This window comes from Micrasema longulum, unplaced genomic scaffold, assembly GCF_059751315.1.
Source record: "Micrasema longulum isolate JH-2025_06_02 unplaced genomic scaffold, ASM5975131v1 h1tg000609l, whole genome shotgun sequence".
NCBI lineage: Eukaryota > Metazoa > Arthropoda > Insecta > Trichoptera > Brachycentridae > Micrasema > Micrasema longulum.
The window spans coordinates 49,574-74,085 of NW_028277805.1; the positions used below are offsets into that span (position 1 = coordinate 49,574).

Sequence of the window (24,512 nt, forward strand, 5' to 3'; positions counted from 1 at the left end):
AATATATGTCATACCCAAAACCCGTTGGACTTTTGCTCAGAGACATCTCTCATTTATCGCACCGAGAGTGTCCAATATTTTGGGAGAGCGTATTAAGATCCCAAGGACAAAAACTATTTTCAAGAAAGTAGTTAAGAACTGGATTTACCTTAGTGGGAGGGATTTGAGTAGGAAACTCCTTGACGATTTTCCGAATGTTTGAGTTTACTGTTTACCATATTGATGTATTTAAAAAAAAAAAAGTATTTTTTATGTTTCTGATCCTATATTTGTGGTGATATACTCATGTGTCTGTGTCAACTAATTGCTAGTCCCATCTCAACACAGGACTTTTAGTCCCATGGAGTTGGGACTTATGTCTCAAATAATGTACAGTAAACTTATGTATGTAAATAAATAAATAAATAAATCTCGTTTCAGTCACATACGAACGAATACTTTGTGATCCTTGTCCCAAGCATCTGATTCAATGGGCGATGTGTTGCATTGCTTTTGAAATTTGTACTGATGCGACATTTTGAACACTGAATGACGACGCCCAACAATGGACCATTGTTATGGGGTGCCGGTCGCCATATTATTATCTGCTTACAGGTAAATGCCACGGACATGGCTTAAATGATCTCACCACCGCATCCGGCGCCCCCTAATCTCAGACTTCAGGTCTAAACTCTAAACTAAAAAATACACGTTGAGGAAAATAAAAATCCCCAAACCAATTCACAAACTTACACACGGACATTAAAAATTTAACACAATATGTAACTTACACGCGTTCACGACACGAGAACATCGACAATTTCTACCTTCCAATAATGGATTTAAAATCTGTATTTTTTTATTACCGAAAAGGATCTGATTCTTCAGAAGAGGGTCAACATTTATTTGGCACGAAGGAACATTACTACATTGAACAACTAATTTACAACCTGATTCCTATAAACATGGAAATCTGGTAGTGTTGTCAAGCTAAAGAAAGTCGTAGTTTCTTTATGCCATTGGTTGGGGGGAGTCAGAGAAATTAACGACCATTGAAGGAAGACAAAAATTGAGTCAAAAAACTTTTTCTGTTTAAACTGTAATTTTGTGTGTTGTAAGGAAAATTTATTTAAATTTGAAGGCGTAAATGCTGTACTTTATCATGTTAATGGAATGAAAAAAAAAATCTTGCTGGTTTAAGTTCAGGGTACTGACCCTAGTTAAAGTACCTACCCATAACGTAAATATTGAAACCTGTAAGCTGTACTTTACTTTTTTATTATGTTATTAACTATTTTAATGTTATGTTTAATAAGACCCTTTATTTTAGGAGACTCAGATAATTTCATCCCGACCAATCCTCTAATGACCCCTATTCATATCCAACCAGAATATTTTCCTAGTACTTTTTACTATTTTCTTTCTTTGTTTTATTTTGATTTCCTAATACAGAATGCCCGATTTTGAAATATGGTATTATCTTTCGGGGTAACTCTGCCGATGTACAGGCTTTTTTTAATTAAAAAAAGACTCGTTAGAAAAATGGTAGAATAAGGGCAACATGTTGGTCTATTTAAAAAAAATATATATTAACAGTGACAGGTATATAACGAAACTTTGCCTTATTGTTAAATTAAAACCTTAATATTTTAGTACACAAGAAAAAAAGCCACTTTCATAACACCGGGGTACGTATTTTGATGGGAAGTTAAAATTTATCTACAATTTTGTAGATAAATGAAGTTTTCTGTGTGAAAAATGGAATATGTTTACATTTTTTTTCTAAACATGTTCAATTACCGGTTACCGACGAAATTGCTTTGAATTTTCATACAAATATATCACACTTTCGTACATAAATATCGATATTGGTTTTTTACCGTCTTAGTATATACCGACAAAGATTGCCGTTCATAATCTCGGCCCAGGGCCCCGATTACAATGGGAAGTTAACAGAGTTATCTTCGACTGTCTATAAAGAAAAACCGATATTTGTGTACGAAATTAGTATATTTGCGTGAACATTTGAAGTATCTTCGTCGGTAACCTATTATTGAAGAAAAAATGTATGCAAATTCTGCATTTCATACAGACAACTTAATTTTACTTTTTAGATAAAATTGAAGATAATTGTAATTAGGAACTAGGGCCCGTATTCTAATGGTCAGTTAAAATTTATTTTAAATTTTATCTACAAAGTAAAATAAGTTTTCGTTATAAAAAATAAAATATGTTAACAATTTTTTTTTTCGAAAAATGTTCAATTACAAAAGATACTTTGAATTTTCATACAAATATCATAAATACATATCGATGTTAATTTATACCGTTTCGATGTGTACCGATGAAGAAAGCGTTTGTGCCGTTTTTAATCGCAGCCTAGGAATAAAAGTAAATTAAAAATTCCATTGGCGAAATAATCATTTCTACAAAAAGAGTATATATGCATGACCGGCCGTAAAAATTGATAATAAGCTTCCAAAAAAACTAAAGAAATATTTAAAAATTTGCAAGTGTTGTTTCTAGTAAATAAATGTTTCCATATCAGAGTAAAAATTCACTAGAGAAGCTCTTTAGCTATATTGCTATTTTGGTATGGTTTTTAGTTTAACAACAAAAGTGTAACGGATCGTTTCGTTTTGAGCTTGCAATTCTCGACACGAGTACCTACGGTCCGTTGTATTGCTGTAATATGTAGCTAACTTCGTAGTTAGATCCACACGCAGACCATGCCTTTGTGGGATTTTTTGCGCTAGCGCAAAAGTTTTTTTTTTGTATTTGTAACTTATGTATTACCTACCTTAAAAAATATATATCATAGAATTGTTTTTGTCCGCATGGGCGACTCTCGCCAGTGGCGTGTTATTACTCCGAGATTTCTATAATATAAATAAATATTTGGAAGATGCAATTGAATAAATAAAAACGTATTGACTGTAAATAATGTAAGCAATAAAAGACACCATAACTAATATAATGTTTTTACTGTTAGTACTTTCTTAACTTTTTTCTTTCTTTTTAATTGTATTTTTTTTTATTTGGGTTTGGTCTGACCGTAAGAAATTGCTACTTGCAATAAATCCGCAATTGAACCGTGTATACCTTTGTTTTTTTTGTTTGTATTTATCACATTGTAAATATCATGGTACCTAAATAAATATTAAAAAAAAAAATTTTTATCATGTACCGGGGGGTATGAGTTGTTTAAATGTAATCGTTTTTTTTAACAACTACACCGCAAGACAAAAAAAAATACGAGTTTACCTGCTACCGCGCCCCTTGACTTTACTGAACCCTTTTTCTAAGAAATCCTTTATCGATACCTCTTTCTTTTGTTTAATAAATTAAGGACACTATGTGTCACCTTTCTACAATATTTACATTTTAAAATGTCTCAACAGTCTTGTTTTACCCGCGTTTGAGTGAACATAACACAACAATCATGGAAAGTGCAAAGCAAATGTCGATTGCGATAAAATCCAAAATAATCACATTGTCGCAAGAAAACATATCTAATTGTGAAATATCTCGTCGAGTTGGGTATTCAGAAGGTGCAGTGAGGTTTTTATTAAAAAAAATCCAAGAAACTGGATCCATAGAACGGAAAAAAGGAAGCGGACGGGGGCGCGTGACATCTGCCCGAGATGATCGCTTAATAAAAAAAATTGTTATGCGCGATCGATTTTTAACGGCACCTGAAATACACGCAGAGGTGCAGTCTACCAGCACATCAACATTTTCAGTAAAAACAGTGTCCAGGCGGCTGTTGGAGCATGGTTTCTAAGCACGGAGTCCCGCAAAGAAACCATTACTCACGGACAAAATGAAGAAGGCTAGACTGGATTGGGCGAAAGAGCACCAGAATTGGACCTTGGAGGATTGGCAAAATGTTGTTTTCTCTGATGAATCAAAATTCAACCTTTTTGGTCCAGACGGCAGAAAGATAGTTCGACGAAAACGTGGGGAAAGATATCATCCGTCGTGCGTCACTCGAACCGTTAAACATTCACCCTACGTGATGATTTGGGGGTGCATGACAGCATACGGTTTAGGACCTCTAAATTTTGTACAGGGTACGATGAATGCCATTCAGTACAAAAAAGTGTTAAAAAAACATATTATTCCAACAATCGAGGAGATTACGCAGTATACCGCGGACCCAATTTTTCAGGACGATTCTGCGCCGTGCCATAGAGCCCGCACTGTGAGTACAAATATATATATTTTTTAATGCATTTTGTGACCACATGATAAATAATTTATTGTTTTTTTATAGATCAATGAATTCAAGGAGAAAATTGGCTTAAAATCGTTGACGTGGCCCGGGAATAGCCCTGATTTGAACCCGATAGAAAATTTATGGGCGATTATGAAAAAAAAAGTCGGGAAAAAAAAATCAAAAAACATTGAGGAATTAAAAAAAAACTTAATTCAAGTTTGGGAAGAAGAAATAACATCAGAAATTTTAGATTCGCTTTACGCTTCTCTAAATAATAGAATTTTACATGTTATAAAAAATAAAGGTGAATTCACTAAGTACTAAATATTTTTAAATGTTATAAATATGTTTAAATGTAAAATACTTTAATTTAAAATAAAGCGATAAGAACCTACTTCTTAAATATGAATTAAAAAATAACATGTCTTTTATTATTCCATCACAAACACTCGACCATAAATGAACCGTTATGGGTCTCTAAGGTTCGGGTAATCTGATACCTGATATATAATGGCAATTTCTAAGTACAATTCATGAGTAAGATTTTTTATTTTAACCTTGAAATAACGAGTAGTCATCACATATGTCAAACAATATAAAAAAAACTAATTAAATATCAAGAATAATTCATTATATGTCAATTTTAGTTTTTTTTGAGAACTCGTAAATTTATTTGTCTTGCGGTGTACATATTTAAATGAATACATTACATATAACATTCGTGTTTTTGTTCTAAGCTCCATTTGTCGGGTTTATATCCAAAAAGGTGGATAATCCCCAATTTCATTATGGTGTTGGAATAACTCTAATTCTTTCTCTTTGTCTCAATAATTGCCCAATCGGAATAATTTGGCTCAAGGTTGGGTACTGTTTTAACCCAAAATGTTCTCGTTTCGAACTTGAGACATATTCAGACAGACAGACTTGAGACATATACGTATTTTATTCATGTTTATTTTATTTTTAATTCGTACAATTTTTGCAATTTTATTTCAATTTTTACAATAATTTAAATTCAATTTATTCATTTATTTTGCCCATTTTAAATAAACATGTATTTAGTTAGTGTTTACATGTAATTGGTGAAAAAAAGTAGTATCGTTTTTTTTTATTGTTTCAATATTTTTGTGTATTATTTTTTCATTGTTTGTAAACCAAATAAATAAATAAATTCGATTCTGGTTTAATTATTTTTAATTTATCATCGTCTCCCTCAGCTTACTGCTAATATTATACTGTTTTATACGAATCTGTCAGCAGTTTCAGCCGACAGTTATGTCAGATATTGACATTACTCAGTTTTTAAACCGAACAGCTAGATGTTGCCATATGTTAATAAAGCAGCATCTAGTCGTTCGGTTTGAAAACTCAGAGTAATTACAGTGTATGCATAATAATCACGTGACCTTTGGGACTTAATAGAAATGTTTCCCCTCAGATAAATATATATATTTACATGTTTTCCTATGTTCCGGAGAGTATGCATCGAAATATTGATTGATCCGGCTTTGTAATACCTCGGTAGATACAGACAGACTGAAAGTTAAGCATACCGTATTAGAAACTGTCAAATCTTTATATATATAATTCCTATGTACGTGTGAGGTCACTAAACTCCTCCTAGGCGGCTTAACCGATTTACGTGCGGTTTTCAGAGAAATATAGATCATTGCGCTGTGCGTGTTCGTAGATATTAAAATCTTCAATCTAATATGTAAAAAAGAAGTAAGAAGCATAAATGTTTTATTCATCTATCTACCAGGGCTGCATTCGAGGAGAATGCATTTACAAAAAATGGATAGATGTTGTTTTTTTATGTATAAAAAACGTTGGTTTTTAAATTTTTACAAACATCATTTGTTTTTTGAGGATCTTAATCAGATCTTTTCCTTAAATTCCTTATAATTTCTACCCATTTATTTTTTTTTACTGGATTTTTGGTAATACTAAAATAATATTTAGTAAAAAATAGTTTTCCTACATAAGTACACCCCTTTGTTGGTGAGAAGACCGGAGTTTGGCGTTTGCAAAAAGAATGCCATATTTGAAAAAATATTTATTTTATGTTTTGGAGTTCAACCATAAACAAGTACCTTGGTACCTACTTAAATGAAATATTTTAAGTTTTGAAATTTAATCACAAACAAGTAGTTAGGTACCTACTTATCAATGAAGTTTTTTCCAAGCTTATAGCAGGGAAGCCAACGTTCGGGCAGGACAACGTCTGACGGGTCCGCTAGTCAATAATAATATTCAATAAATTTATTACACCAATAATCAACCTGGATCCCACAATGTTTGTCCATTATATTTATTTATCTTTGCATTTTCTTTTATTGTTTCGTTTCTAGTTTTATGTTACTGAGTTGTATTTTTCGTTGTTATATTATTTAAATGGACCCTGTCCGTATATTTGTTACAATAAATTTAAAAAAATATATATTCTTAACAATGACAAATACACGAGTTCTTATTATTTACTCAAATATTTCAATTCTCAGACCGTTTCCTAAAAGTTGTAAATAACTTGTGCTGAAAACATCACTCTGTCAGATTTAAAATTTACACTAAAAATGTATTATGTAACTTAGTAGACATTATAATAATATATATGTGCATCTCCCCTCCCCTCCTTATCCTCTCTTCAAGCATTTTTGTTCTTATCCCGCCCAATTTACAGTAACTTAATGTTCTTAAAATAAATATTTTAAAAATCTTTGATTATTGAGTACATGAAAATAACATTTTTATATGGATAAATTGTATGTATTTATTTGATATGTAATATATTTTCTTTACTTACTTTGTATACTATGTGGAAATCTGTTATTAGTTCTGAGTTTATACACTATATCCGCTGGTTAACTAAAAATACGTATGTAGAACTGTTGATTTAACAAATAAAATAAAATAAAATAAAACATGGAAGTCGATTTGTGGAATAGTGGGATTTGAGTCCACAATACTACCACGGACCACGCCCGGTTTAAATATAAAATACTTTTAATATTAATTATGTAACTACCGTATACGCCCGATGTATGTACGCATAAATGTTAAGAAAATCAATCATTCATAAACATACATTTTAATTTCCAGACGTACGGGCTCGGGCGGCCGTCCAGCGCGCCCTCAGGCGCAGCGCCCGTCGCCCGCGCGGCGCGCTCCCCCGCCCCCTTGGGGCCCGGCGGGCGGCGCGCCCCCGTGCCCCGCTTCCACTTCCCGAGCGGCCGCCCCCCGCCCCAGGCCTCCATAGACCAGGCCGTGCTCAAGGTGCAGTCGGCCTTCAACACCTTCCCCAACAGCCAGGTAACGACAAACAACGCTATTATTTTTCCATACTGTTATTCTATTCGACGGAGACACTGCTGTCCACAATAAATGGTGACACGTATTCAAAAAAATAGTTTTTGCATGATTTCTTCCAGTATGAGGTTTCATTTCTTTGACCTGTAATTTATTACTTTCTCCCGATCTAAATACCACCATTATTTTATCCGTTGGTTGGAAGTAGTTTCCTTTTGACAATAAATCCACCAAGAAAGATTTGTGTATCTGTGAAGTATATTTTCAAGAGATGGAAGAGTAGAAACAGATGTTGAAAGGAGAGTGAATGCGGGCAACAAAATGAACGGAGCACTAAGCACAATAATTGCCAATAAGAATATGTCAATCGAAGCTAAACTGGCAGTGCATAACGGAGTTTTAGTCCCAACACTTATGCATGGAAGTGAAACATGGAACTGGCAGAGGAAGGATGAAAGCCGAGTGAACGCGGTTGAAATGGGATCTCTTAGACGAATGTGTGGGAAATCAATGTATGACAGGGTTACGAATGATGAAATCAGGCGAGAGTGTAAATCTGAGTCAAGTATAATTGATAAGATTAAGAAAGGGTCTCTGAGATGGTTTGGTCACGTAGAACGAATGGACGACGAAATAATGGTAAGAAACAAATATATATGGCGAAAATGAACGGCAACGTGAGACGAGGACGAGCAAGAAAGACGTGGCATGATCAGATAAACCAAAATCTTAAGTCTGGTCATGTCAAAAGCAGACAGAACCGAAGGGCATGTATGACAAGATGTATGAATGTGGAAGAAGCTAGGAATGTATGCCAGGATATACGTGTGTGGCGGTCCATTCTCTTTGCCTACCCCTACGGGGAAATAGCGTAATGGTAGTAGTAGTAGTAGTAGTAGTAGTAGTAGTCCACCAATACCCAATTTATATTATGTCCAACACGTTAAAATTAAGAAAAAAAAACACGTCTTCAAGGAAACAAAGTTAAATTAAAAAATACATTTTAGAATAAATCCATTACTTTTCCAAAATATAACGAGTGAGATTACATTTGCGGATGGTTACCCTACATTCAACAATAACACAAACATAAATATAATAATATCTACATTCTAAAATAAATATATTGTGTTGTGTACGTAATTGGTGCTGGGTTAGGTTTATGTATATCACTCCCTCTCACTTCTGTTCAATGTACTTCATAGTCCTAACGCTCCTATATACCTGCGTGAAAAATTTCAACGCTTATCAGTTCATGGTTTACCTCTTCGTTCTAATTCTCAAGGCACTCTCTTTATACCCATCCACAATTCCTCTTTCTTCTCTAACTCATATAGTGTCCATGCGCCTCGACTGTGGAATCATCTTCCATCCACCATCAAAGATGTTACTACATTATCTCTGTTTAAATCACGTCTAAAGAAACATCTCCTTTCTCTTCCTTAATCTCTCCTCCTTTCCTCTTTCCTCTTTTTTCCTTTTTCCCATTGAGTAATAGTTTTGATTTAAGGTAATCTACAAACAAATACGTTTATTTCTATTTTTATATATTTTTAACTTTTTAATCATTTTTTTCTATTGAATATGTTCTGTAACTTGAATTATACTAATAAAACTTTTATTTTATTGGTTGGTTGGTTGGTTGGAAGAAATTGCCATTTGGCAATAAGCCCGCCAATGTACAAATAAGATTATGTACAAAAAGTTAAATAAATAAAAAAATATGTTTTTGTAATAATATTCCAATATATTATTCCTACATATAGCACTGAAGCTACTGCATTGACTATAAATAAATAAACAATATTATGTATATGACGCCACAAAATAGATATTTTTTTTGTACACTTTGCCCAGCTAACAAGGGTACGTACCCCGCTCCAAGGTAGGCAATTACATTTTTATTCATAATAATTATTTACAAATTAATTTGGCGGCGACATATATATATTTCATCGCAAAATTGAACGCGCTATCATCGGGTATTATCCACTTTAACTATGGCAGTTCTCCAGTCTTAAAAAAAATATAAAAAATTAGACTAGCCTAGACAGAAGACAGGTAAATTGCAGTAATTTGACAATTAACAACTTCCTTGCATAAGAAAATTCACTTTAAATGCCTTCAGAGCAATCAAAGTTCGTAAACGTCAGGTTTCGAGAATCTGTCTGGCCTGAGAAAAGACAGTTCGAGATTCACCGACGCTTGTTGACAGTCAACTCGAATCGTCGTAAATGACAGGTACCTATATGTAAAATCTATAAAACGTTTTCAGTATTAGAAAGGCATTGAAAATCTACGAGCTGCATTAAAAAAGCATTTCAATGAGAAAAGCCGTGAAACTCTACGAACTGACATCGGAAAAGCAGTAAAAATCAACGAAACTATTGATTTCTACAAGAGAAAAGCCGTGAAAATATACGATCTGCTATCGGGAAAGCAGTGAAAACCTACGAACTGCCACAGGAAAATCAGTGAAAATCTACGTACTGCCATAGGAAAAGCAGTGAATATCTACGAAACTATTAATTTATAAGAGAAAAGACGTGTAAATCTACAAACTGCTATCGATCGGGAAAGCAGTAAAAATCTACGAAAATTTTGATTTATTAGAGAAAATCCATGAAATTTTACGATCTGCTATCGGAAAAGCAGTGAAAATCTACGAACTGCCATAGGAAAATCAGTGAATTTCTACGAAACTACTATTTTCTAAGAGAAAAGACGTGTAAATCTACAAACTGCTATCGGAAAAGCAGTAAAAATCTACGAAACTTTTGATTTATTAGAGAAAATCCGTGAAATTTTACGATCTGCTATCGGAAAAGCAGTGAAAATCTACGAACTGCCATAGGAAAAGCAGTGAAAATCTAAGAAACTATTAATTTCTAAGAGAAAAGACGTGAAAATCTACGAACTGCTATCGCGAAAGCAGTGATAATCTATGAAATTATTAATTTCAATCACAATACCCGTGAAAATCTACAAAAATTCAAGCATCAGAAAAGCCGCGACAATTCAATAGAAAAAATGTAAAGATTTTCAGCGAATTTGTCAATCTATTAATATCAAAAAAAGCCATGAAAATTCATGAAACCATCATCAGAAACACAGATTTTAGACACAATTATTCACGCAATTTTTTTGAATTGAAGTCTTTAGTCCCCCAATGATGCCTCAATCTCATGATATGTCGCACGTTCATCTTCCTTGATGAGCTTGCGCATAGCATCGAAGTTTTCCTGGGTGACTGCCGTTTTTGGTGCACCTGTCATTGGATCGTCGCGAAGACTAAGCCGTTCACGTTTGAATTCGCCAAACCAACGAGAAATTGTCGATTGGTGTGGTGCTTCATTGCCGAAAACAGAAACAAACTCGGCGAGGCATTCTTGTTGAGATGCATAGGTGGAAATCAATTTGAACAAATATTCGATATTTTCAATACAAATTCTGTAAATGAATTAAAATGTAATCTCACTCGTTATATTTTGAAAAAGTAATGGATTTATTCTAAAATATATTTTTTAATTTAACTTTGTTTCCTTGAATTCGTGTTTTTTTATTTCTTAATTTTAACGTGCTGGACATAATATAAAATGGGCATTGGTGGACTACTACTTCTACTACCATCACGCTATTTCCCCGTAGGGGTAGGCAAAGAGAATAGACCGCCACACACGTCTATCCTGGCATACATTCCAAGCTTCCTCCGCATTCATACATCTTGTCATACACGCCCTTCGGTTCTGTCTGCTTTGGACATGACCAGACTTAAGATTTTGGTTTATCTGATCATGCCACGTCTTCCTCGGTCGTCCTCGTCTCACGTTGCCGTTCGTTTTCGCCATGTATAGTTTGATGTTCTTTTTGTTCAGTTTCTTGCATTTATGTTTCTTCATGTAACTGTTGTAATTGGCTTAGGCCGTATATAATAAATAAATATAAACTTGTTTTACCATTCTTTCGTCATACATTCGTTGTACATGGCCAAACCATCTCAGAGACCCTTTCTTAATCTTATCAATTATACTTGACTCAGATTTACACTCTCGCCTGATTTCATCATTCGTGATCATACTGAACTGGATTTTTATAATTGTATTTATGTGGAAAACTGATTTGGCTTTATTTAAGGTTTTTTTTTTAATGTTGCGTATTTTTTTTTTGTATTGCTGTTGTTTTCCTGAATAAACAAAATTAAAAAATTAAATTAAAAAAATAAAATTTAGAAATACACAGCTTCTTCAAGTTCCAAAATGGCTGCTGTGGACAGGCTAAGTTGGAAGAAAAAGTTAAAGATGGCTAATGTTCGATTTGGCCTGTTGAAGACGTCTTTCTCGGTCTTCGCCGTTTTCTGCATCCATCAGCTTTCGCACTGTAAATCCTTTTAGCCGTTCTTTCGTTGCCATTCGCTCTACGCGATCAAATAAACGTAGCACGCCTTCTTGCCATTATAATGGAAGAGAATCCCGTTACGGCCGCTACACACGTGGGAATTTAATTAATATTCAGCGCCTCTCTGTGCTAGGATTGCCCACGCTATTTTTTCGTGCGAGTGCGTGGGGGTATTTTGTACATTATGTTATGCATTTGATTCTATAATCATTTATGTATATTATTAAGGGCGCGAAACAGGCAAACAAGTTATACTGTGGGCGTAACTGCTGGCATATTTTTATTTATTTCATTTTATTTATTTCGAATACAAACAGATGTACAGGTTAAATTAATATTTTTTTTCAAAACTATATAAAATGTATACATAGTAGGGCCTGCCATCCAATTATATGTATTCACCAAATAATACTGTAATAAAGCGACGACGGCTTGAAGTTTAAACTATATAAATAATAAATATACTATATAATAGAATAAGATAAATATGGACAAAACAAGGAGATAGCGCAAAGGAAAAGAAGGAAATTGATAACGAGGGGAGTTTAAATTAAATTTATATCTTTATATAATCACTTTGTAAAGCGCCCTTGAGGTATTATATTAAGAAAATGGCGCTATATAAGTTATCCATAATTATTATTATTATTATTATTTAAGGATGATTGAAGGATTGAATAGTAAAGTGTTAAAAAAAAAGTTAAATAGTAAAAGTATAAACAATTCAATATATAGGCGCAATTAAAAATCTTACAGGGATGTTAACTTAATTTTTTTTGCTAATTAATTAATTTATTTGTTATACAGGTGTTCTTTAAACCCTGTCACATCCGAAACCACGATGTTCAGTACGGGCAAGAAGATATATTAGCATATTAAAAAAAATATTTATAACGAACAAAGTTTTTTTAAAGAAAATATTTTTAAAAAAAACAAATGGTTGCGTACTTCTGCAGGGGTGAAGCGAGGAGGGCGCCGCCGCGCGGTTGACGGTATATCAGACTCCCCTCCTCCTCGTTTCTCCCTTGGAGAAGTAAGGAACCATTTGTTTTTTTTAATATTTTATTTTTGTAAATTTTATTCGTTCTAAAAATTTATTTTAATGTGCCAATATGTCTTTTTGCTCATTCTGATCATCGTGGTTTCGGATGTGACAGGGTTTAAAGAACACCCTGTATATAAGCCAATAATAACAGTTATATAAAGAAACATATGTTCAAGAAACTGAACAGAACGAACATAAAACTGGGTAGCAAAGACAAACAAGGGCAATAAAATAAAAGCGTAAAATATATTCATAAACACGATAAACAAATGGGACATCGAGCTAAACCATGCCAATCCATAAAAAAGAAATCTGTTCACTTTATTGTGCACACGGAAATATCGATTGACACAACAGAGTAGAGTAGATAAGTAAAGATAAGATAAGTAAAGGATCATGTAATAAGAGTAATTGAATTAATGAACTTTAAACTTAAAATATAAAACAAATTTTATTTAACATAAAACGGATATTTTTATATTATGTTAAATAATATTTGATGTTTTAAAGATAATGTCGGTCAAATGTCCACTACAGAGCTGTTTTATCGGAGGTCCAATTTTTATTAGTTCTCTCATTAGATGAGCAAAGAAGGGTAAACAAATTTACTACCCTGGCAACACTAACAAAATTTCCATTTTGTTTCTTCGACAATCTGACAGATGGAAAATAATTCAATTTTTAAGTATTGCATTTGCTACTTACACATTCATTTGATGTGCACACATGAAATGTGATACCAACCTGTTTCTTTAAGATCCTAGCAGTATTTCTACACTTAAAAAAAATATTAGTAGTTTAGCCGCCTTCTGTTTGATGCTCGTATGCGGTTTCTGGACTATTCTTAATTCATGCATTTGTGGGTGTCAAGTCTCAAGCAACTTCTATATTTGCCTCTAAGATTTTCATTCCTTTTGTTTTCTGTTTGTAATCTATGTATTTTTCCATTTCCAGGTCCCGAGAGAGAGCTTCCAGCACATAGTGAAGGCGTGCGAGTGTCCGCTGTACTGGAAGGCTCCCCTATTCCTGGCCACGCAGAAGAATCTCCACACCCCCGTAGACGGACACAAGTTCATAGACTACTGGAGACAGTAAGTTCAAAAAATGCATTATTTATTCCTATTATTTTTTTTTATATTAACATACGAGGGCGGATTGAAAATGTAGCTAGATCAATTGAATGATGCAATCGAGGAAAAACGACCACATTTAATGAAGAAAAAAGTGCTCGTTCTTCAAGACAACGCACCGGTTCACACAGCATTAGATACGATGCGAAATCGTATTATTCAGATGGTATAAAAAGTTGGAATGTCGTCTAACTAAGTGTGTCGAAGTAAAAGGAGACTATGTTAAGAAATAAATGGTTTTTGAAAAAATAAAAAATAAAAATTCCTACTTAGGTAGCTTCATTTTCAATCCGCCCTCGTACATACTAGGCAACGCCTGAAAATTTTCCTTTTTTCAATTTCTATTCTTTCCATGGACTAGGTGGATTTACCAACAATATTTTGAGTTTGTCAATTTTTTTTTATATTAGCTGATGACGCCGTGCTTTTTGATAATAACAAAAGTCTACGATGTGTGCAAGGGAAGCAACTTTTTATATAGCGCTGATTTTTCTGGAAATCCACCTCAAGGGCGCTGTACAATTAACATCCCGACACGTCTTGCGGCTACTGATCGCCAAGACGGTTGTGATCCTAGTTCCTCATTTCCAATTATGTTATTTTAATAATGATAATTTTATAGGAGCTAGATGACAACACGTCTTGCAGCTACATAGCCCTATTTACAATGGACACAAAAAATGACCAAGAAGAGTTTTCAATGAATAAATAATTGTTTACAAATAGAGTAAATGGGTGGTTGCCGATGAATGTTTATAAATCAAATTTGATGGTTTTTGAAAGAAATGAAAGTATAACCAAATGTGAGATCACTAGGAATGGGGTTATACTTAAACAGGCAGAGGACATTGTGCATCTGGGAAGTATGCTTGCTAGGGATGGAAAGACTGAGAAAGATGTTGAAAAGAGGGTGAGTGCCGGGATCAGGGTATACGGTGCACGAAAATAGGCCTTGGTAAATAAATGTTTGTCGCAGGAGAGAAAATTAGCAGCTCATAATTGAGATCTGATGCCGACCCTCGTTTATGGGAGTGAGGTAAAGAATTGGAAATACGAGGATGTTTGTAGGCTGAATATTGTCAAAATGCGATATCTCATGCGAATGTGTGGAAAAATGTGCGATATATGCCCAAATGTCGAGATCCGTGCATTGTGTAGGGCTGAGACAGGCATTACCGACGAAATCAAGAAAGGAGTTCTGCATTGGTTTGGATTGGATATGTAGAGCGAATGGACGGCGAAAGAAAGGCTAAAAAGATTTACGATGCCAATGTTGATGGATGCAGGAATCGAGGAAGAACGAGAAAGACATCTTCTTCTTCTTCCTCTTCAGCCTTGTTCTCTCCACTGCTTGATAAAGGCCTCTTCCAAACGTCTCCATTCCTTTTCGAGAAAGACATGGCACGACTAAAACAAACAAACAGTCAAAAGTCGGAATAATCGGCGTGCGAAACTGTATGAATGTAGAGTGATGTGGTGATCTATCCTCTCTGCCTACCGCTACGGAGAAACGGCGTGATGGTTTGTTTGTATTTGTTCGCAATTTTTTTTCTCCAACTCCAGTCATCCAGCTTGCCAAATATCCCTATTTTTATCAGGAAATAAAAAATACAAAAGTTATGTTTTAATAACAAGTAAAACAGGGCGCTGGCTGCCGGCGCATTTTTTCGTTAAAGCAATGAACATTGCTGGACATATTTGAGTAAGTTTTTATGTGATAACGTCTGGCGCTCATTAATCCGGATAGTTGGATTTTTACTGTACTGTATAAAATAGGTACGTATCCCCAACTCCGTTTTCTTCATTCCTTACAAAGGTAAACCAGCAAATAGGGTTGGGAATAAAAAAAATGACCGATATTCATTGTCAACCTCGTACATTTTTAGTCAATGATTTTTTTTTTCTCATTTCAATTATAAAAGAGCTGATGTTTTTTTCATGGGCGAATTAACATTTCTAAATAAACTCTCGTTATCTTTTATCAATGACATGTTAGCTAGTTAAAATTTTGAATAATTTATGAGTCCACTATACAAATATTTATTTAGCTCCGTACTAACTTAGAAGGCTGTTTACACTGAATTATGATATTTGATCGGAGGGGATTGTCAAGAATATGACAATATGATAGTGCGTGTGTTTCTTTACTGGTATAATTAATGCTAGTGATACAGCTGATTACAAAACGAATATAAATAGGTTTATTTAACATAACAATGACTGTTAATATTGTTAGATGAAGACGTTTACGCAATCGGAGACAGTGAAAAGATGGAACTGAAGCCTTTATTATTATTTTCAAAGCAAAGGTTTTTTACAAAAAGTCTGTTTTAATTCTTAAGCATATTTTTTTTCTAAATATAAAACAATACTAATAAAAGGCAGTCTGTATTTTGTAATGAACACATTTGCGGACACTTTTTTCTCTTAGGATCCACATAAACAATGTTTTGAGTTTGTCCAAATTTTTGTTGACAAGAACTGGATTCAACCCCTCAGGGAGCTGTTAATATTAACATATTACAACAGAGATTGAGAACAATTTAGATAAGGTTATGTAAAAGTCTAGGCATCTACAGGGCTTATGACCTGTCATTGGCTGGTTTGAGTGGCCACTTTACACACTGTGTACTATTTACCATTCTGCCTATATTTGAACATCTATATTCCTTCAATTCTTTCATCTGTTGACGTTTGTGAAGTTAAGGAGCTTAAACCTTTATTGGTGTGGGTGAGATTCAATTATTATCAGGTCATAAGCCCTGTAGATGCCTAGACTTCTATATTCCCTTCTCTAAAATATTTTCTATCTCTGTTGTAATATGTTAACGTATTATAATTTTTTTTAATTTAATTTTCATATTTCACTTCCGATTGGACCCATAATTGACAGTTTAAAGTAAAAATGAACAAAATTGTGTTGTGACACTTTCATCGTTGATTGTTTTTTGTAGGGCACAATATCCTACCCTATAATTATTTCAGGCTATAGTTGTCTTTTCACAACCACTGTCTTTTGGACAGCTTAAGCCGTAATTTCCTAAATAAGGTGCGATTTTAACGGCCATAGCCGTAATTTTCTAAATAAGACACGATTTTAACGGCTATAGCCGTATTTTCCTAAATGAGACGATTTTAACGGCTATGACCCTATTTTTCTAAATGAGACACGATGTTAACGGCTATAGCCATAATTTTCTAAATAAGACACTATTTAAACGGCTATAGCCGTATTTTCCTAAATGAGACGATTTTAACGGCTATGACCGTATTTTTCTAAATGAGACACGATGTTAACGGCTATAGCCATAATTTTCTAAATGAGACGCTATTTTAACGGCTATAGCCGTATTTTCCTAAATAAGACACGATTTTAACGGCTATAGTCGTAATTTCCTAAATGAGACACGATTTTAACGGCTATAGCCGCATTTTCCTAAATGAGACACGATTTTAACAGCTATAACTGTCATTTCTTAAATGAGAGACCGACTTTGACTCACGGATCAGAGGTCCGAGGTTCGAACCCCACTCTACCCCAACTTGATTTACAACTCGTTGAAAATGGTCACCAAAATTGAAATATTTGGGCATATTATAAGAACACCAATATTTCTTTTTAAAATAAAAAATACTGTAAAATTTTCCAACTCCACAAGTCTGTCCTTTTCCGGTCTCTGTTTGTTGGCTTCTTAATAATTAAGAGGATGCGCGGTCTGATTTTTATTTATGTTTTATTTATACGCCCTATGGGCTTTAACATTTATTAGCAATACGTTTAATTGCAGCAGTGCAACATAAGTATATACATGAAGTTAAAATTAAGAATAACATAAGAAAGACTAAAAGAAACAATAATAAGTTATATGGGTATGCAGAAAGATATTAAATATATTTACATATATAAATATGCACATATTCATATACATGCATATGCATACATACACACACATATACATAAATATATATATATAAATACACATAAACATATATATTATTATAGAGATACCTAAAAAAACCTTTATTCTAATACCCGTTCATTAAACCGTTCCTCTACCGCATATCCTCTTAATGACAATATTGATTATTTTTCTTGCAGAGTGATAACCCAGTGCCATGACCCAGCGTCCAGGTTTGTGTACGTGCTGACGAAGGGCACGGCGGACTGCCTCGGGCCCGAGGAGCTCGCGCCCCTGGTGCAGGACGTAGTGGATACGCACCCCGGCTTGTCCTTCCTCAAGGAAGCCACAGAGTTCCACTCCAGATATGTGCACACTGTAAGTATGACACGACAAGATGCTTAGCGAGTTGCCGTAGGGATTAGGGAAGCCCCGTCGATCGCGTGAAAAGAAAACGTTTGAATTAATAAAAAAATATTATTATTTAATTGGTAGCAGGCTGCTATCACTGCTCTTTTCTTATCTTTCTGGTAAGCTTATCTCACTTCCTACATATCGCGAGGTAATTATTATAGCTAAGTCCTTAAAATATATATTGTGATGGGAAATTACTGATCACTGATCATGTACCGATTAAATCGATTTGATCAGTTATTTCATGCAATCACGAAACTCTGTTTCCGAAAATTGATATAAAAAACGCAAAAACAAGCCTATTATAGTGTGTTTAACACAATTATTCACCAAAAAATGAGACATTAATATTTTTTTTATGAGCAACATCAAATGAATTATTTTTTTATTCGATCAATTTACATCGACAATTATAAGAATAAAAGTTTTGTTTGAATGTATATAATAAAAACTGGAGTAAAATATATAATTTTATGAAGTTCTATAATGAAATTGTATTTGAATTACATGTATTTAAATTAAATTAAAACTATAACAGGGGGCCGCTGGTTGGTAGTTCCATCGACATCTATGTCTCCGGGCCCGGGGGTAATTAAGTGATTCTCTGAAAGCAAAAATTCCCGGCAATTAATTCTTAACATATCATATATTATGTGTCAGCATAACTTGTGTCCTTTTTATTCCAAATTTAAAAATGAGCGCCGAAAGCAAAACAAAATGGTAAATGTTATTCGTCATTCGAAAGAAAATTTTCTGCTCTGCTGTGTTTGCTTTTATGTTACATTTATACATAGAATTAAGAATAGTCCGGAAGGAGCGTAGAATCATATTTGAATACATCGGACTGTGTCCAAAAATCCCCCCACTCTGCCCCACTTTCGCCGCGCGCATACTTGAAGTCACCGCATAATGTTGCCAGATCGCGAAAAATAAAATCATAGCACAAATGTAAGATAATTATATATTTTTTTTAAAGTTCTCAAAATTGTATTATACACGCGGAAACATTGATTGACACAACAGAGTAGACAAGTGAAGGATTATTTAATAAGAGTTATTGAATGAATGAACTTTGAACTTAGAAAATGTAAGAAATGTAATTTTACCTGAAGCGGATATTTTTATGTCATGTTAAATAATATTTGATGAGCAAAGTAGCGTAAAAAATTTGACTACCCTGGCAACACTAACAGAATGTCCATTTTGTTTTCTTTGACAATCTGACAGATGGAAAAATAATTAAATTTTTAAGTAATACATTTGCTACTTACACATGCATTTGCCACTTCCACATGAAATGTGATCCCATCCTGTTTCTTTTTGATCCCAGCAGTATTTCTACACTTTAAAACGACTCAACACAGCATAGTTGAATTCGAATCGGGAGTTGCGTACTGAGCGACGTCTACAAAGAAACTAATGGGTCAAAACGTAAAACTACTCCTTTTAGAGTAGTTTAGTCACCTTCTGTTTGATGCGGGTATGCGGTTTCTGGACTATTCTTAATTATATGCATATATATATTATTTAATTTTATTGCAAGCCTTCAAAATGGAATGTCAAGTAGACGAAAGTGAGCATTTTCGACAACCCTTTCTGTTTGCGTTCAATTGAGGGAATAAAGCTGCCATACCTGCTCGCAATATTTGCGCAGTGTATGGTGAAAAATTCCACCCAAAACCCCGTTTTTTGAAAAAAAATTTTTTGGTTCCTTTGTTAGCAAGTATCCTAGTTTCGATCCTTATTAATCGGGTAATTTATCCATTCAAGGTATGAATTTGGATTTAGGGAGTTTGATTAGGGTAGTTTGTATATTCCGGCATTTCGAATTCAGAAATTTTATTACTTCATTACTTCACACACGTTATTACTTCACACACGTTATTACTTCACACACGTTATTACTTCACACACATTATTACTTCACATACGTTATTACTTCACACACGTTATTACTTCACACACGTTATTACTTCACACACGTTATTACTTCACACATTCAGGGAGTTTGAATTTGAAGAGTTCGATTTGAGCTTCTTGTTCATTAAAAAATATTTGGAATTTCAGTCATTTCTTAATTCAGAGAATTTGAATTTGGGGATTTCGATTCAGGCTGTATGTTCACTGGCAATTCAGCGTGGACAACTTTGTGACAGTTCAACTTTATTTGATCACGAATGACTTGTCTATGGTTCCCTTTTACCTACAAAATAAAAATGAAATTCTTTTTTTCTAGGTTATAGCCCGAATATTCTACTGTGTTAACCGCTCTTGGTCAGGGAGAATCACCGTCCAGGAGCTTCGTAGATCAGACTTGCTGCAGGTGCTCCAGCTTCTGGAAGATGAAGAAGACATCAACCAAGTCACCGCCTATTTCAGGTAAATACAGTAGTACTCCGTTTATCTGAACTCGTCATCCGGATTTCCAAATATCCGGATTGTTATCTGGAAATAAAAAATAAAGGAGATGTTATAATAACAAATAAAGAAAAAAGAAAGGGCAATTAACTTTGCTAGACAAATTTAAGTAAGTTTTTAATGTGATACCAATTTTGAATTTTCTTTTAAAACATTGCTTTAATTCAATGGTTAATCTAACTATCCGGATTTTTGCGTATCCGGATAATGTCTGGTACTCATTAATCCGGATAGTTGGAATATTACTGTACTTGTTATTATAATATGGCTTGAAACTGCATCGGTACCTTCCAATTTCAATTATATTTTGATTAGGTAATAACTTATATTTAAAAAAAAAGTTATATCCTAAGCCGAGTTCACACGAAGACTATACAATAGACACTACAATACTATTATTTCCCAGCTGCATGAACAGCCTCGACTGCGCGGGACAGGACAATGAGACAATTTGAGCATAGTTTAAAAGCAGAACTCTGCAAAAATGGATACACACAGACGAAACACGCGGTTTTGAGAGTATGCCATTGTCTTAATCTATCTCTAGGATAATGTCTTGGTCTATTGTCCTATCCTCTAAATTTCTTTTTACACTAGGACAATAGGTCCGAAGCTGGAATAAGACACATTACTGTATTTCACCAACAGACCTCATAATATTGTCTCTTTTGCAATTTAGTATTATTGTATCGGGTTGGTTTTTTTAAAAAATTAAATGTACTAACCTATTTAAGATATAGTATTTTGTTTTGTGTAAGTGATTTTACCACTTTAATTTTCACCAGAGAATTGAAGTGCCAATTGAGGACCGTTTTTCAAAATACAACATATCACCCTTAAAAAAGTTTTTGTGTTTAAAAAATGCTATTTTTATTTTAAGAATTTTGAGGTTAAAATGTTCAGCGATAATAGCATGTCACAACTCAATAAGTTATAAACGGATTTTTTAAATATTTTGTAGGTTGGGATTCAAAAGGTCCTTAGTATCTCTTTGATAATATTTGAAGTGTATTTGATTTTTATTTCCAGCTACGAGCATTTCTACGTAATCTACTGCAAGTTCTGGGAGCTGGATCGTGACCACGACCTATTTATTGACAAACAAGATCTCGCCCGCCATAATGACCACGGTAAGATCACAATCATAAATTATTATTGTATTCTTTTTTATAATACATCATTCTGTATTTTTCACATCGAGGTAAACAAAATGTTTCATTTAAATTATTTATTGACAATTCTTGATGGAATTCCATTGTAATGATGTAATAACTTATATTTACATAAAAGTTATTAATTTTAAAAATACTTGGTACACTTCCACTTATTTATTTTGACCAATAAACAAAATGTGTAGAACATCTTCGCGATCATATTTGTGCAAACAATGATTTCTTGTCTCTGTCGCTAATTATTAAGATCATATTTCAATTAAGATGTAAGATTTTTGCTAGTTTTACTGAAGAATTCCATGCTGGGCCGAAGAAAAGTACAGTTCTGTATGTAAAATCAAAAAATAAGAACCCTGGATCAGTGTTTTCCACTCGATGGCTACTCTCAGTTAAAAATCCTGAAAAAGAAAATCGAATGGAGATAAGTCCGCCTTGTGGTGCAGTGGTTTACGCGTTTGCCTACTTGAGGTCTCTGATTCTATTTCTAGTAGTTCGAGTAATAACAAGCCACTGGCTAGTGTCGCCGACATGGAGAAAAACCATTCTACGATTACTAACTACGATGTTACCCACAGATTACAGCAATACAACGGGCGTGGGACTCGTGCCGAGAATTGCAAGCGCAAGCCGAAACCGTCCGTTAAACGTTTGTTTTTAAACCAATAACCAAACTAAAAATCTAACCAAAATTTGGAACGAGAGCTAAAGGGCTTCTCTATAGAATTATTACTCTGAAGTTTTAAAGGTGGCACTACATTGAAATATTTCACTATTTCCTGGACTGGCACCTGAAGCATAAGATGAATGCGCGAAGCACGAAGCACGAATCGTGAATGATACTCAGTGTGTAAAGTTGCCACTTAAACCAGCCAATGACAGGTCATTAGTCCTGTAAATGCAATGCCTTGACTTCCATATTCCCTTCTCAAAAATGTTTTCTCTCTTTGTTGCAACGAATTTAGATCGAAACAGCTAAATTTAGACATATAACAGTATACTTCTGGGGGTGTGAATTGTACTTTACTGTAATTTTTGCATTTCATAGGACTTCCGTCATGGACCTAAACTTTATCCATCCCAAACTAATTCTCCGTGTTCCATCTGCTGCCCATCATAATGTACTGATGCGAAATTAAAATGACGATTGTAAATGTCCTTTTCCAGCGCTGTCCAGCCGCATGATCGAGCGCGTGGTGTCGGGTTGCGTGACCCGCGGCACTCGGAGGACACCCCAGCGGGAGGGGGAGGACGCGCGCATGTCCTACACGGAGTTCGTGTGGTTCCTGCTGGCCGAGGAAGACAAGCAGCACCCCACTGCCATCGAGTACTGGTTTAGGTGAGAGAAGCCAGAACTGGCGTAGTGACCAGTAGAGTAGTCTTCCCTAAAATCTCTTGTACTATTTTGTTCTTTTGGTGAATGCTTTAATTATGAACTACAATATGAAGGTTTATCCCCAAATTCAATGTATAAATTAATTCGAGTCAAATTAGGGTCAAGGACAATACAAATCTATCGTCCACTTCATTAGTAAGACAAGTTCAATAAAATAAAATTTATTCGAAGAATAGGTATTTCAATATAGTTTTTTTGTAACTTAGATGCCTCTCTTAACTTTTCCCTTACTGTGCTAAAAACATACGCGCGTTACGGCGTCTAGTCTAGTATTAGATGCAATGTGTACTAGCTACACATCACCGGGAAGGGAGAGTTAAGAAATGATTTTGTAACAAATGTGCAAAAACGGGCATATTTTTTTTGTTGATAGTATTCATAATATTATATAGTTTGATTAATTAATTCGTAAAATTTCCAACCTAACTCGCCTGCGATGTTATTCTCTAGGTGTATGGACCTTGATGGAGATGGTTACCTGTCCATGTACGAGTTAGAGTACTTCTATGAGGAGCAGATGCACCGCATGGAGGCCATCGGTATAGAGACTCTTCCTTTCCAAGACTGCTTGTGTCAGGTAAAGTTTTCTCAAATTCATTTCTACCTGTCTGGTGATATTTTAGTTCCTGTCAACAATGTGTATGATTTTACACATTCACATCTTTTAGACTAAAACAAGGCAAGAAATATAACACCAACACAACCACATCACCTCAAGAAATGGAACATTAACACAACATCATCATCATCATTCCCTTTCAACACCTAATGGTGCATAGGGCACTGCGTTGGTATATCAATCGCAGTATATCCCGATCATTTTTTTAACATACGAAAGTAAGATGATCAGTCTTACGCTTCAGGTGCCAGTCCAGGGACTATGAAATATTCTAGCGAAAAAACACTCTTTTAAATAAATATTTCAAGTCAACAATTTCGGGAATCGAACCCGAGACCTCTTGCATGGTAGGCAAACACCCTGACTACTACATTACGAGGCCGACAATGCAATGACATCAGCATAAATTAAATAATCAAAAGCAGATGACAACTCAATGAAAATTGATTTAAAATCAATGTTTAAAAAACAAAACATAAAAATATATAATTAGGACATAATCACTTACTGACTTTTTAGTGTC

At 34.3% G+C, this 24,512-nt stretch overlaps 1 protein-coding gene across 1 annotated transcript in view; it reads left to right on the top strand.

Annotated features, from left to right (window-relative positions):
* Positions 1 to 528: 528 nt before the first annotated feature.
* Positions 529 to 24,512, top strand: part of LOC148280173 (serine/threonine-protein phosphatase 2A regulatory subunit B'' subunit beta-like) — a 39,958-nt gene continuing 15,974 nt past the window's right edge. The window contains exons 1-8 of the mRNA XM_088228809.1: positions 529 to 594; positions 7,298 to 7,507; positions 13,899 to 14,035; positions 18,174 to 18,351; positions 20,624 to 20,766; positions 21,835 to 21,935; positions 23,142 to 23,313; positions 23,821 to 23,947. Coding sequence (XP_088084935.1) covers positions 529 to 594; positions 7,298 to 7,507; positions 13,899 to 14,035; positions 18,174 to 18,351; positions 20,624 to 20,766; positions 21,835 to 21,935; positions 23,142 to 23,313; positions 23,821 to 23,947 — 1,134 coding nt within the window. The remainder of the gene's footprint in view (positions 595 to 7,297; positions 7,508 to 13,898; positions 14,036 to 18,173; positions 18,352 to 20,623; positions 20,767 to 21,834; positions 21,936 to 23,141; positions 23,314 to 23,820; positions 23,948 to 24,512) is intronic.